Consider the following 13,807-nt stretch of genomic DNA (forward strand, 5'->3'; position numbering starts at 1 on the left):
ATTTCTTTACCTTGCAGGGGGCTGACCTGGGTTGTGTGACAGAGACCTGGGTGCATGAAGGGGAAACATGAAGGGGATCCCTGGCCCCAGGGAAATTAGACTGGCCTCAACCACATCAACATGGGTCATGTTGGGAAATGTTAAATCTTAAATGTTAAGCCAGTCATTTCAAACATAGAGGAATTTAGCCTGGAGAAGAGGAGGTTAAGGGGTGATATGATAGCCATGTTCACATATATAAAAGGATGTCACATAGAGGAGGGAGAAAGGTTGTTTTCTGCTGCTCCAGAGAAGCGGACACGGAGCAATGGGTCCAAACTACAGGAAAAAAGATTCCACCTAAACATTAGGAAGAACTTCCTGACAGTAAGAGCTGTTCGACAGTGGAATTTGCTGCCTAGGAATGTGGTGGAGTCTCCTTCTTTGGAGGTCTTTAAGCAGAGGCTTGACAACCATATGTCAGGAGTGCTCTGATGGTGTTTCCTGCTTGGCAGGGGGTTGGACTCGATGGCCCTTGTGGTCTATTCCAACTCTATGATTCTATGATTCTATTCTATGATTCTATGAATTGTTTTGATTTTTATTTCACTTAAAATCACATACATTCAGAAGACTCCTCCTGGTTCAGACCATGGAGCCCTTCTTTATTTCATATATTGAAAACTCAAATAAAGCAATAGCAGTTTAAGAGTTACAATATAAGAGCAGACATGAGCATCTTGTCCTCCACGGGTTCAAACAAGAGATACTTAACAGTGGTTCTGCAAATTCCCTGAGCAGCTTGGACATTAAGTGATTAATGGCACGCAGAAATGCAGTAAGTGGAATTATTTTATTTATTTGCAAGCTTTCTTGCACACCTTTCGACATCAGGTCCTAGGGTAAAGTAAAGGTAAAGGGACCCCTGACCATTAGGTCTAGTCGTGACCGACTCTGGGGTTGCGGCACTCATCTCGCTTTACTGGCCTAGCTTCCAGGTCGGCGTACAGCTTCTGGGTCATATGGCCAGCATGACTAAGCCGCTTCTGGCGAACCAGAGCGGTACCTATTTATCTACGTGCACTTTGATGTGCTTTCGAACTGCTAGGTTGGCAGGAGCAGGAACCGAGCAACGGGAGCTCACCCCGTCGCGGGGATTCGAACCGCCGACCTTCTGATCGGCAAGTCCTAGGCTCTGTGGTTTAACCCACAGCGCCACCCACATCCCTAGGTCGCGTAGGTGACAACAATTAAAAATTCTAAAAAGAAATAGAAGAACTACTTGAAGCACATAAAACCATCCAAATCTGGAAATAACAGGGGATCATTTAAATGCCCCCATATCAATCTCTATTTGTGTATCATGTATTTGCAGACAATTCCTTTTTAATCGTGCTTCTATTTTGTGTGTTTCTTTTCCAAATAAAATACAGCTATGGGGTTGTGATCCGAAGCACGCTGCCAATCTGGATCAGGGCCTCATGCCAGTTCCTTGTTGGAAAGCCTCCCCTCTTCAGCTACTACTTCCCTCTGAAGCTGTGTCTGAATGGCAGTTTTCATGTGTTTTGTTTCCCACAACAGAACTCTATTTGGAGGGGAAAGCCTGCAGGGCCCATTCAGACTTGACAGCAATAATACTGCATGATAGAGTCAGACTGTTACTAATTCCCTCTAAAGAAGTTGGCAGTTTGGGGCGGGGACTTAATATCCTGAGCCTTTTCCACACCACACATACTCCCCCCCCCAAAAAAAAAGTTCTTTCCCCAGATGTTTGGGGGAGGAAAGTATGGGGGGGATCCAGTTCCTCCTTACCCCCATGCTGTTTTTTAAACTTCCCCACCCATCCCTGGTTTTAAAGGACTTGGCACCTCCCGCTGGCCTGTCAAGTTTGCACCAAATGGCAACCTCCTCTCATTTCCCCACACAGAGAAAGGAGCTGATTTCCTCCTCAGAGAACGAAGCATTGAAGGTGAAGAGAGTATTATCTGAAGATTATCATAGAAGATTACTAATTCTGCTTCATAGTTCACAAGCACACGGATCCTCTTTGGCTGAATCCCTTTTGGGTTGAACTTAAGGGGTCCCGTGTGGATCGAGGGTGATGGTCCCAGAGATATTCCAGGATAAGTGGAAGCATAATATGCATCATTAGGAATCTTCCCAATATCCCAGATGCCAATTTCATGATTCAAATTGACAATATTGTACTCCTTTAAAGACTCCTTGACAACCCCTACAGCCCAGAAGTTCTCGTTCCCCACATCCAATACCCAGGAATGAGTCCCTGAGATGATTCTCTCAACTCCCATAACATAGAAACAACAACTAATGTTCTTATTTGAGAATACGGGGTCAACGCATGATTGGTTCAAATATGTGCTTGTTGAGAATCTGGAGGCAAACGATGGTGGCTTCATATATATTTCTCAGGTTGGTGCTTGGCCATATGTTGCTTGGGCTGTTGTTTGGCCATACACTACTAATACTCGTTTAGGAATTACCATCCCTGGACCTACAAGAGAAAGGAAATGATTAGGAATGTGACAGGCTGTAAAAGGCAGCAAGACAGAAAGAGAATCAGAGCAAGATGGTTAATTCCTGTTTTGAATCCAAGACTGTGGCTATGGGAGAAACAAGACTCTCTTGGGGTGTCTGTGTTGTGAACCCCTCCATTGTGGGCACAGATTGTATATATGTGTAAATAAACTATATATCCCAAAGACACCACAGTCTCTGCTGTCTCTCATTTCCCAAAAGGAAAAAAAAATGAAACATGGGAATACTAAACCTTCCGCCTTGCACCCCTGAAAGGTACTTGGTGACCGAGGTAGGTTACAGTCATGACTTCCTCTTCCTGAGGCCCAGAGAGCACAACATCTAAGGGAAATAAGTGATATAAGGAAGAAGTCAATACTCAGACTTGGTGCCAAGGGCAATACTTTAGATTTAGAATGTTTGCAAGAGTGTTCATGGCTAAATCTAAAATTTAGTCATAGCATTCCATCTTTCTCCCTCTTTCAGCATTAGCATTAAGTTTTATGAAAGCATTTGTCAGGGGCTCAGGAGCAGAGGCACAGGGAAGATGGGAGATGGAGAGCGAGGGGGAGGAATCCGAGGGGAGCGTAGGAGGGGACAGTGGTCCGAGGGATTCCATGAGCCTCTCCAGCGAATCGGAAGATTCACAGAAGGGGGCGCCAGTGGCCAGGGGCAGGGGGGTCCCAAGGGGAACGCCCCAGGAGCAAGGGGGCAGCAGGGACTCCCAGAGCAGTAGTTGGAAATCAGGACCAGCTTCCCCACCAGAGCAGAGTGGGGGGGAAGAGTCCCAGGTATCGGGGCCAGTGCATTCCCCACCAGTGAGAGAAGACGAGGCAGGGCTGACCACGCCTCCCTCGGAGAGTCGGACAACGGAGGGGAGGTCAGATCCGGCCAGTGTCACGGAAGAGGGAAGCAGTGATAGAAGTAGTGTAACGGTTAGGAGAAAGGTCACTGGGTTGGCGCGAGAAGCAAGTTCAAATGTACAGGAGCGCGGGACAGCAGAGAATGAGGATTGGGAACCGGTCCTAAAGCCCGCCGGAGGCAGGGGGAGGAGCTAAGCGACTCAGCGTCGGAAGAGTCCAGAAAGGGCAATGCCCCAGCGGGCAGGAGGACCCAGAGGAGGAGAGAGCAGCGCAGAAGGTGGAGCAGGGCTAGGATCTTAAACTGGTGCGGAAGGGGAGGAGATTCAGACGGGACTTCGCCGATCTAGGGTTTAAGACGTAGGGCTGCACGCTCTGGCTTTGAAATGGAAACTAAACTTCAATAAAGACTTTTGAACATTACATCAGCCTGGCGTTGGTCCTCTGTGAGCTGGGACCTAGAGGCAGCTCTGACAGCATTTTTTTTTGGGGGGCGCACTCAAATAAGAGTTGTGTTATGTACTGAGTTGAATAGGATCCAAACTGCAGCAGTCTGATTGGTCCTAGAACAATAGGATTCAGAATGCAGCAGTCTGATTGGGCCTAGAACAATGCAGCAGTATGATTGGTTAGCAGGAACCACCCAGTCATACTCCAGATAGAAGTGAATCCACAACCTGATTGGCTTACAGTAGAATTCCGGAATTAGCCAATCATGTGCAGCCCATTGTGTAAATAATGTATATAAAGCAGATACTTTGAGGGGACTTGCATTGATTCCTCCTCACCACTATGAGCTGAATAAAGAGCATGAAATCACTTTGCGACTCTGAGTATATTTCAAGTTGCAATCAATGCCAAAGACTAAAAGTTCACCCAGAATTTTAAACTGACCCTCACATAGTATCCTCAAATGTCAAGATATCAGGTATCTAATGGGAAGCAGCCCAGGACCCCTGGAATATTCACCGTTTGGAAATTGGCATGGCATGCAACTATGTCTATCTATCGAACTATTGATCTATCTATCCCCAATCTAAAACATCATACAATGATCTTTATTACCTTTGAATTTCTTGGTCTCCTTCTCCAAAAAAGGATGCATTTTAGAGAATTTATCTATTTGCTCTTTTAATCCAGGAGGAAAAGCTATTGCATTCATGATTTTATTTTTATTTTCATTACACCTAGGAAGAAGAAAGTGAGGTTTATTGTGCTCCATCAGGTCATTCTCAAGTCATTCTTAATTCAGTCATCAGAATGAAGGAGAAAAGTGGGAACAGCAGGAAGATACCAAGGGATCGTCCACGATAGGTTTGTCTTTCATTCCCCCTGCTTTCCCCAGGAAAGTCCCTGCTGTTTACCACTGAATCGGAACAAAGGTCAAAACAAAATAAAAAAATTCCTTCCAGTAGCACCTTAAAGACCAACTAAGTTAGTTCTTGGTATGAGCTTTCGTGTGCATGCACACGTCTTCAGATACACTGAAACAGAAGTCACCAGACCCTTTTATATAGTGAGAAGGTGGGGAGGGGTATTACTCAGAAGGGTGGTGGGAATGGGTGATTGGCAGATAGCTGTGATGAGCCTGTTGACAACTCTTAACGACTGCAATAGGTAGAGTCGTCAACAGGCTCATCACAGCTATCTGCCAATCACCCATTCCCACCACCCTTCTGAGTAATACCCCTCCCCACCTTCTCACTATATAAAAGGGTCTGGTGACTTCTGTTTCAGTGTATCTGAAGAAGTGTGCATGCACACGAAAGCTCATACCAAGAACTAACTTAGTTGGTCTTTAAGGTGCTACTGGAAGGAATTTTTTTATTTTGTTTTGACTATGGCAGACCAACACGGCTACCTATCTGTAACTGGAACAAAGGTCAGTCGGGTTTTCTGTGGATTGAAAGCTGAATAGAAGCAAACATTTGTGGGGTTTTCTGCTGATTTATGTTTCTTCCAATACAGTGATAAGAAGCAGGTTTTCCCAGGAAAAGCGGTGGGACAAAAGAAAAGCCTCTCAGACATCTGCCTAGAAATCACAGGAAAAGCAGATGTGTGGATGAGCCCTGTGATAGCAGCAAATGGTATTGTCTGCCCTGTGACCATTACAAAGACCTATGACAAAGTGGAAAATGAAGTATAATGCGGGGGGAGGGAGTATAGTTTCTCTGAGTTATTCAAGCCCCCTTGCCATGGCAAGGCAGTGATCAATGAAGGGAAACCTTTATATGCCTGTTGTCTTTGTCCATGGAGTTTTCTTGGCAAGGATACTGGAGTGGCTTGCAGGTTCCTGCTGGAGGAGACTCTTGAGAGTCCCATGGACTGCAAAAAGATCAAACCTATCCATTCTTAATGAAATCAGCCCTGAGTGCTCACTGGAAGGACAGATCCTGAAGCTGAGGCTCCAATACTTGGGCCACCTCATGAGAAGAGAAGACTCCCTGGAAAAGACCCTGATGCTGGGAAAGATGGAGAGCACAAGAAGAAGGGGACAACAGAGGATGAGATGGTTGGACAGTGTTCTCGAAGCTACCAGCATGAGTTTGACCAAACTGCGGGAGGCAGTGGAAGACAGGAGTGCCTGGCGTGCTCTGGTCCATGGGGTCACGAAGAGTCGGACATGATTAAATGACTAAACAACAACAACAACAATATGTTTTTAAACTATTTTTAATACAGTGGAACCTCGGTTCTTGAATGCCTTGGGAGCCGAACGTTCCAACTCCCAAACGATCAAAAACCAGAAGAGATTGTTCCAGTTTTGGAACATTCTTTGAAAGCCGAATGTCTGGCACAGCTTCCACAGCTTTTGGTTGGCTGCAGGTAGCTCCTGCAGCCAATCATAAGTTGTGCCTTGGTTCCCAAACTGCTTCAGGAGTCAAATGGACTCCCAGAACGGATAAAGTTTGGGAACAAGGTTCCACTGTATTGTATTTTAATCCATCAACTGCCCTGACAGTGGAGGGCAAATAAGAAATCTAATAATCCAAGACCAACAACATCTCTGATATGAAGTATACAATAGATGAAGAAATATCATCACTCCTTCCTAAACTATGCATTTTATATGCATAACCTCCCCCAATCTTATGCATTTTTGTATGCTGTTCTAGGCATCCCCCAGTACGCTTTTTGTACATTTCCCCACACAAGATACGCTGGTTTGGATTTAAAAAATGCATCACAAAATTTGTAAAATTGTGAAGCAGATTGGTAACTGTTTTCTGATCTGCTTATTGGTCTGTAAACTGTGAAGTAGATTGGTTCACATAAAAGTATAGACCAAATTAAATTATCCCTTACCTCCAATGAAAGAAATTAATATTATTAATATATATTTTTTAATAAAATTAAAAAATAATATTATTCATATTCATAACAAAGCCACATACCTTTCCAGGATGCTTCTCATATTCTAGATGGAAGAGACAGAAGGAGAGAAATTCAGTCCTTTGCACCAGACCCCTCCCACACATCAGTTCACAGAGGGGACATAGTGTATTTTTCTATGTATAACACAATTTTTGCTGCAGAGACAACGCGCTAGTCCAGGGACCACAGGCCCCACTGGGCAAGGCGGGCGTGAGAAGCTGCTCTCAGTCCTTGCCACTTTAGAGCCTTAAGGGGGAGCAGGCTGGAGACACCAACAAGATGCAATTTGAACGGACATTAAATGGACTCATTGTTTTTGCCAAGCTTTCTTTGACCAACCCAGTTCCTTCCAGCAGTTTATTACTTTTCCCTTTGCTTATATATCAACCAAATCCTGAAGTGCACACGCCTACTGTAAATACTTCTACAGTGGTACTTGGGTTACAGACGCTTCAGGTTACGGACACTTCAGGTTACAGACGCTTCAGGTTACAGACCCCACTAACCCAGAAATGGTACCTTGGGTTAATAACTTTGCTTCAGGATGAGAACAGAAATTGGGCGGTGGCAGCAGGAGGCCCTATTAGCTAAAGTGGTACCTCAGGTTAAGACCAGTTTCAGGTTAAGAACGGATCTCCTAAACGAATTAAGTTCTTAACCCGAGGTACCACTGTATAGACCAATGAACAGAGTGTGTGGCGGTACAGCCCTTCCCCAGAGGACAACCTGGATTATTTCATTGTGCCAACTCTTACCTGCAAGAATTCAGTCGCTGGCTGTTTCTGTTTCTTTTCCAGCTCCTTGATAAGGTCATCCATAGAGGCCATTTCCTCAGATAGTTTTGCAATATGTTGGTCCTCACAGGATTTGATCCCATTGTCCAGTTCCTTCAACTTAGCCAGCAGGAGGTGTTCTTGTTCTTCCAGAAACTGGTGCAATTGCTTGAAATCAGCCATGATTTTCTGCCTCTCCATGTCTGTCTGCTTCTGCAAGGAGAGAATCATGGCCAAACAAAGACATTTAGATGTCCCTTTGATTCCATATGCGCAAGCTGACTGGCAGGGCAGCTGATGTTTACTTCAACACTCACAATGGTACAGAAGTTCAGTCACAGCTGAGGGAGGCAGGCAGGCTGGCTTAGCAGGACACGGCCTCTTTGCTTGGCTCAGTCCTCAGTATTTTCCTGCTGCTCACCTATTACTGATCTATTAGCTCCTGCTGCTGCTCTCTATTTGCTGGTATCTTCATCCTGCCTTGGCCACCTCACTCTGCCTAATAGTAGGGCCGTGAGGAAGTGATGAGAAGGAGGAAGACTGGCTTGGTGGGGTTCATTCTTAAAGGATTGATGCTGGCATGGGTGGACATTTTTGGAGTCAAGGACTACATTGGCCCCTAGACAGCCCTACCAGTTTTAGCCTGTCCTGCTCTTCAAGATCTGAAGCAGAGACCTTTCCCAACTCTACCACCCATTATCCATTTAATTGATAATGCCAATGATCAGACCTGGGACACTGTGCAAGTGAAGAATTAAGGCCTCACTCTGTCAAGTAAAACCATCCTGGAGAGGGAAGCTATACAAGTTTGAACCTACATACCAGCAGATTCTGGCTTTCGGTCTCCACTGTCAGTTTAGAAGACAGAATTTCTTCTCTCTGTTTGTTCAGGAACTCCAAATGACGCAGAATTTTACCCTGGGGTGGGTGAAAAGGCATTTGGGTTAGTTTTGGCAGCAGAGATATAAACTGTAACAGGAAACCAAGAACACGAAGCTTGAAAGGAGTCTATGTACAGTTTCTAAGAAACTTCCATTCTCAATGTAGAATTAGATCAGGATTCACATATGCATATTTATATAGCTAATATTTAATTTTCTGATTAAATATGGGGGGAAACAAGGGGACTCAAAATTATGGGGAGATAGCGTAAAAGAAAAAAGTTTTCTTATATACCAGATTTGCACAAAACAGAATATCTGTATGGGATTTGGATTCAGATCCTGAGCCAATTCAGTCACCCTCTCACATTTTCTGCACCAAACCATGTTCTTAAATTGGGGTACGAACCAAAGGTTGTGGCTGGTGCACAGCCCTATTCAGAGCTCGTTCTTTGTCTTTTTCTTTTAAGAAAAACAACTTGCAGTATTCACCTTGAAGTTGTCACAGGAAGTGCCACACTGCTGGTTCCATCGAGTTCCCCCAGAAGAAACTGGACTGCCCCTAATAACATCCTTTACCCCTCATAACTTCACAACATTTGCTCCTCCTTTTCCCCCCTTGCAGTATTTTGCAGGTAGAACTTCCTAGGCCTCTGCTAATAGGAAGCTTTGATATGGTTCTGCAGCAGAATTGTGAGCCACATGGCTACATTGCTAATACCTGATACCTGTGCTCTGGGGTTTGGGGACATATCTAGAAAGAGGGGAAGCGGCCTTACACTGAGTTATATGTACCTCTGGTCCAACTAGCTCACTACTGGCTGTACTGACTGGATTTCTGATCAAGTACATTGGTTCCTTGGTTCTTAAATGCCTTGGAATTCCAACGCCTTGGTCCTTGTTTCGAATATTTTTCAGAAGTCAAACATACAATGTGGCTATTGTTTCCCTGGGGGTCGCCTGCACCAATCAGAAGCTGCGCCTTGGTTTTCAAACATTTCAGGAGTAAAATGGACTTCTGGAATGGATTAAGTTTGGCACTTTTGTTTTTGCTATTTATTTTGTTGTTTTTGTTTTTGAGACTTTTTCAGTTAATTTGTTTTTGTGACTGTGTGGAACCCAGTTCAGCTACTGATTGATTGATTGATTGGTTGAGCGATTGCGGAAATAGATAAAAGCCCCCCATCCAAACAATGACTATCATCAGTGCAGGTAAAGAAATTTTTTTTTTTATTATTTTTATCATCTACAATACTGTCTTATTTATTTTATAGTAAAGTACATTGATTATTATTTTCATGTTGTGGATCAATGGTCTCGTTAGATAGTAAAATTCATGTTAAAATTAGGGGTTGTTTTTAAAAGTCTGGAACGGATTAATCTGATTTGCCTTACTTTCTAAGGGAAAGTGCGCCTTGGTTTTGGAACACTTTGGTTTTGGAACGGACTTCCAGAATAGATTAAGTCTGAGAACCGAAGTACCATTGTATATTCCCAGCCCTACCTAGAAACGCTAAGGATTTCTGCATGCAAGATGGGCTACTGTGACCTATATTGATTGATAGATTGAATGAATGAATGAATTTATATACTGCCCTATACCCGAAGGTATCAGGGCAGTTCACAGAACAAAATCCAAATATAAAACCACAAAATATATAATCAAAATAAAAACAACCCCAAAAAAGAACCACGTTTTAAAAGGGCATAAGATGTCAATCAAATCAACCAAAGGCCTGGTTAAAAAGAACGTTTTTGCCTGGCACCTAAAGGTGTATAATGAAGGCACCAGGCGGACTTCCCTGGGAAGAGCATTCCACAGGTGGGGAGCCACTGCAGAGAAGACCCTGTCCTCGTGTTGCCACCCTCCTGACCTCTCAAGGAGGGGGCACACGAAGGAGAGCCTCAGAAGATGATCACAGGGTCCAGGAAAGTTTATATGGAATGAGGCAGTCCTTGAGGTATTGCGGTCCTGAGCCATTTAAAGCTTTATAAGTCAAAACCAGCACTTTGAATAGGGCCCAGAAACTAATTGGTAGCCAGTGCAGTAGGACCAGGATCAGTGTAATACACTCAAACCGTCTTGCTCTGGCAAGTAACCTGGCAGCTGAATTCTGCACTAGCTGAAGTTTCCGAACCGTCTTCAGAGGCAGCCCTACCTATAACACATTGCAGTAATCTAACCTTGAGGTTACTAGACCATAGACAACAGTAGTTAGGCTACTCCTGTCCAGATTGTCTGGATTGAGCTTCAGTTTGTTGTCCCTTGCTTATGTGCTATGGAACTTGCTCATGTGTTTAGTGCTGAATACAGTCAGAAGACTGAACTTTGGATATTGGACTTTGATACTTTTTCTATGGCTGCAGTCCTGAGGAATAAGGAAGTTGTACAGTAAATCATTAAGTGGCTGCAGAGCTTTCCAGTCATGTTACAAGACACAATGCAGCATATTTAAAAGCAACGGATTTGCAAAGAGCTTGGCAAGAAGGAAGGGCTTCCTTTTTTTCACCAGAAGCATTTGAGCGGGAGCGTGTGCAAAACAAACCTCCTTGTTTGAATCCTTTGCAAGCAGGACTGAGTCACGTGAGGCCCCGCCTGCAGATCCCTGCACACCTTGATCCTGCAAGCCACCACATCCCAGCTCCCTTCCCTAGGAGCCCAGAAGCCCACTTTGTGGCATGAGAAGGTGACAGCAGTGGCGTAGCGTGGGGGGTGCAGGGGGGGCCAGCCGCACCGGGCACAACATCTGGGGGTTAAGGTTAGGGGGCGCAAATTACTTGCCTTGCCCCGGGTGCTGACAACCCACGCTACGCCACTGGGTGACAGTGGTGTTTCTCGCCAGTGTGGTGTAGTGGTTAAGAGCGCTGGACTCGTAATCTGGTGAACCAGGTTCACTTCCCCGCTCCTCCACATGCAGCTGCTGGGTGACCTTGGGCCAGTCACACTTCTCTGAAGTCTCTCAGCCCCACTCACCTCACAGAGCGTTTGTTGTGGGGGAGGAAGGGAAAGGAGAATGTTAGCCGCTTTGAGACTCCTTCGGGTAGTGATAAAGTGGGATATCAAATCCAAACTCCTCTTCTTCTCTCCAGGCAACAATGGTGCACCCGTTTCCCTCTGGGGACTGGCTTTGGAGTGCTAATCCCTGCATCCCCAGCTCCTGACAACATTTCCACTGGGCAGACTGCCCTCCTAGACCACGGGGGGCGGGGGGGCTCCTGAGCAGAAACTGGTGGGCATAACATCCGTTTCCCAACATAAATTCTGGGACTCGAGAAAAAGAGAGACTGCTGGGACTGGGGAATATCACATGCTTCCACTAGGAATATAAGAAGCTGGCTTATACGGAGTCTGTTTTCTATACTGACTGAAAGCTGCTTTCCAGGGTTTGGGTCAAAGGCTGTCCCCAGCTCTACATAAAAATACTAAGGAATGAACATGGGACTTTCTTCAGGCAAAGCAGAAGCTGAGCTACGACCCTCAGACCAGCCCTCTCCAGCCCTGGTAGTTCTCTGGGTTCCTGGGGCAGGAAAAGGTGGGAGATGGTTGAAATGGGTACTTTTCAAGTTGGAACTTCTTGCGAATGTTCCTACTTCTGAATGCTCAGTACGAGATAGGAGCTGCAGGCCTCGCTATCTGGCTTCAGGCTGCAACATTCACCAGCTGCAGTTCACATCCTCCTCGAGTCTTTTTTTTGCCTGGCTAGAATGAACTCCACCAATGCTTCCCGCTTACTTAGATGGTGGACAGAGACGGCAATGAGAGCATTTGTGGGAACTAGCCTACTGCAAAAAGGTTCAATTTTCAAGTGTTGCTCTGTCCCTTTTGCCTCGGGACCCAATAAGAATAAGAATAAGAATAAGAATAAGAATAAGAATAAGAATAAGAATAGAATAAGAATAAGAATAAGAATAAGAATAAGAATAAGAATAGAATAAGAATAAGAATAAGAATAAGAATAAGAATAAGAATAAGAATAAGAATAAGAATAAGAATAAGAATAAGAATAATTTATTATTTGTACCCCGCCCATCTGGCTGGGTTTCCCCAGCCACTCTGGGCGGCTTCCAACTGAATATTAAAAACAGTACAGCAGCGTTTGGGACACAAACACCCACCCACATGCCCCACCTGAATGTCACCTAGAGAAAAATGGGGCCTTCAGGCTGAAATATTTCCCCCTAGAATAAGTGAATAACTGAGCATCCCTTGGAAGTCTGGTCCCCAATCCTACATCTTCCTACCTGATACTCCTCAAAGGCCTCCTCCTTTGGGATCACCTTGTGGTCCCTATGCTCCTTGGATTTGTCACACACCACACAGATGGGGTCTTGGTCATCTTCGCAGAAGAGCTTCAGGGGCTCCTGGTGTCTCTCACAAACCTTTCCCAGCGCTTCCGCCCCTCTGGCCATCTGAAGGCTGAATTTCTTGGCTATTTCCACAATGTTCGCCAGTTGCCGGTTGGGCCTGAAATTCCTTTGCTGACAAGGTTCCCTGCACTGAGGGCAAGAAGCATCTTGGTCCGAGTTTCCCCAAGTCTTGGTGATGCAGGTTTGGCAGAAATTGTGGCCACAGTCTATGATCACTGGATCTGTGAAATACTCCAGGCAGATGGGGCATGTTGTTTCCTCGCAGAGGTTCTGGACTGGACTCTCGTCTGCCATTTCGTCTGCCTGAAGTGGGAATAAAAGGCTTAGTTTCGTTTCTCCAGTTTCAAGTCCAAGGGTGTGCCATTCCCTCCCTCTGGGTGACTCATAGTCTTTGCAAAGCATCAGCATAAACCATGAGAAACCCTTACAGTGTGCAGCTTCACATCCGTACCATGCAGTCAAAGTGCATGATGTCTGCCAAAGAATCCTGGCAATGGCCGTTTACCCCCAAAAGCTACATTTCCCAGCACCCTTAACTAACTACAGCCCCCAGGAAAATTTATGGAGATCCCTGTACCTATTATGAGGCTAATAAAAGGTCTACTAACAGACTGGAGCAGGACTTTTGAATTTACCACAAACGGGACACTGTAGCTCAGGGGTCAGGAACCTTTTTCAGTCATGGGCCGGTCCACCGTCCCTCAGACCATGTGGTTGGCCGGACTATGTTTTTTTTGCCCCACAAACAACCCAGAGGTGCATTTTAAATAAAAGCACACATTCTACTCATGTAAAAACACGCTGATTCCCGGACCGTCCGGGGGCCGGATTTAGAAGGCGATTGGGCCGCATCCGGGCCCCAGGCCTTAGGTTGGTGACCCCTGCTGTAGCTGATATGATTAGGCTTTCAGATCAAAAAGTAAGTTAAAGTAAATCAGTCAAAAGAAAGAAAAGCAAAGCCACACATACACACCCGCTGCCTGCTTAGGTTTATGATTTCATGTGCTTTTATTGTGTGTGTCAACCCTGAACTCCC

The 13,807-nt window shown here is 45.2% G+C and overlaps 3 protein-coding genes across 3 annotated transcripts in view; 1 reads left to right on the forward strand and 2 right to left on the reverse strand.

Annotated features, from left to right (window-relative positions):
* LOC309336856 (zinc finger protein RFP-like) overlaps nucleotides 1–13,807 on the forward strand; it is a 210,231-nt gene that overhangs the window by 113,887 nt on the left and 82,537 nt on the right. The gene's annotated exons all lie outside the window — the stretch shown is intronic.
* The window catches only part of LOC309336891 (zinc finger protein RFP-like), a 106,564-nt gene that overhangs the window by 76,513 nt on the left and 16,244 nt on the right, over nucleotides 1–13,807 (reverse strand). The gene's annotated exons all lie outside the window — the stretch shown is intronic.
* LOC309337062 (zinc finger protein RFP-like) lies at nucleotides 560–13,350 on the reverse strand. Its single transcript, XM_081853726.1, has 7 exons — nucleotides 12,646–13,350; nucleotides 8,345–8,440; nucleotides 7,505–7,735; nucleotides 6,770–6,792; nucleotides 4,440–4,561; nucleotides 2,768–2,856; nucleotides 560–2,491 (listed from the first exon to the last, which is right to left on the reverse strand). The coding sequence occupies exons 1-7, from the start codon at nucleotides 13,177–13,179 to the stop codon at nucleotides 2,477–2,479; spliced, it is 1,110 nt and encodes a 369-aa protein (XP_081709852.1). The 5' UTR covers nucleotides 13,180–13,350; the 3' UTR covers nucleotides 560–2,476.

This window comes from Podarcis erhardii (genome assembly GCF_964252035.2).
Source record: "Podarcis erhardii genome assembly, chromosome: 2".
NCBI lineage: Eukaryota > Metazoa > Chordata > Lepidosauria > Squamata > Lacertidae > Podarcis > Podarcis erhardii.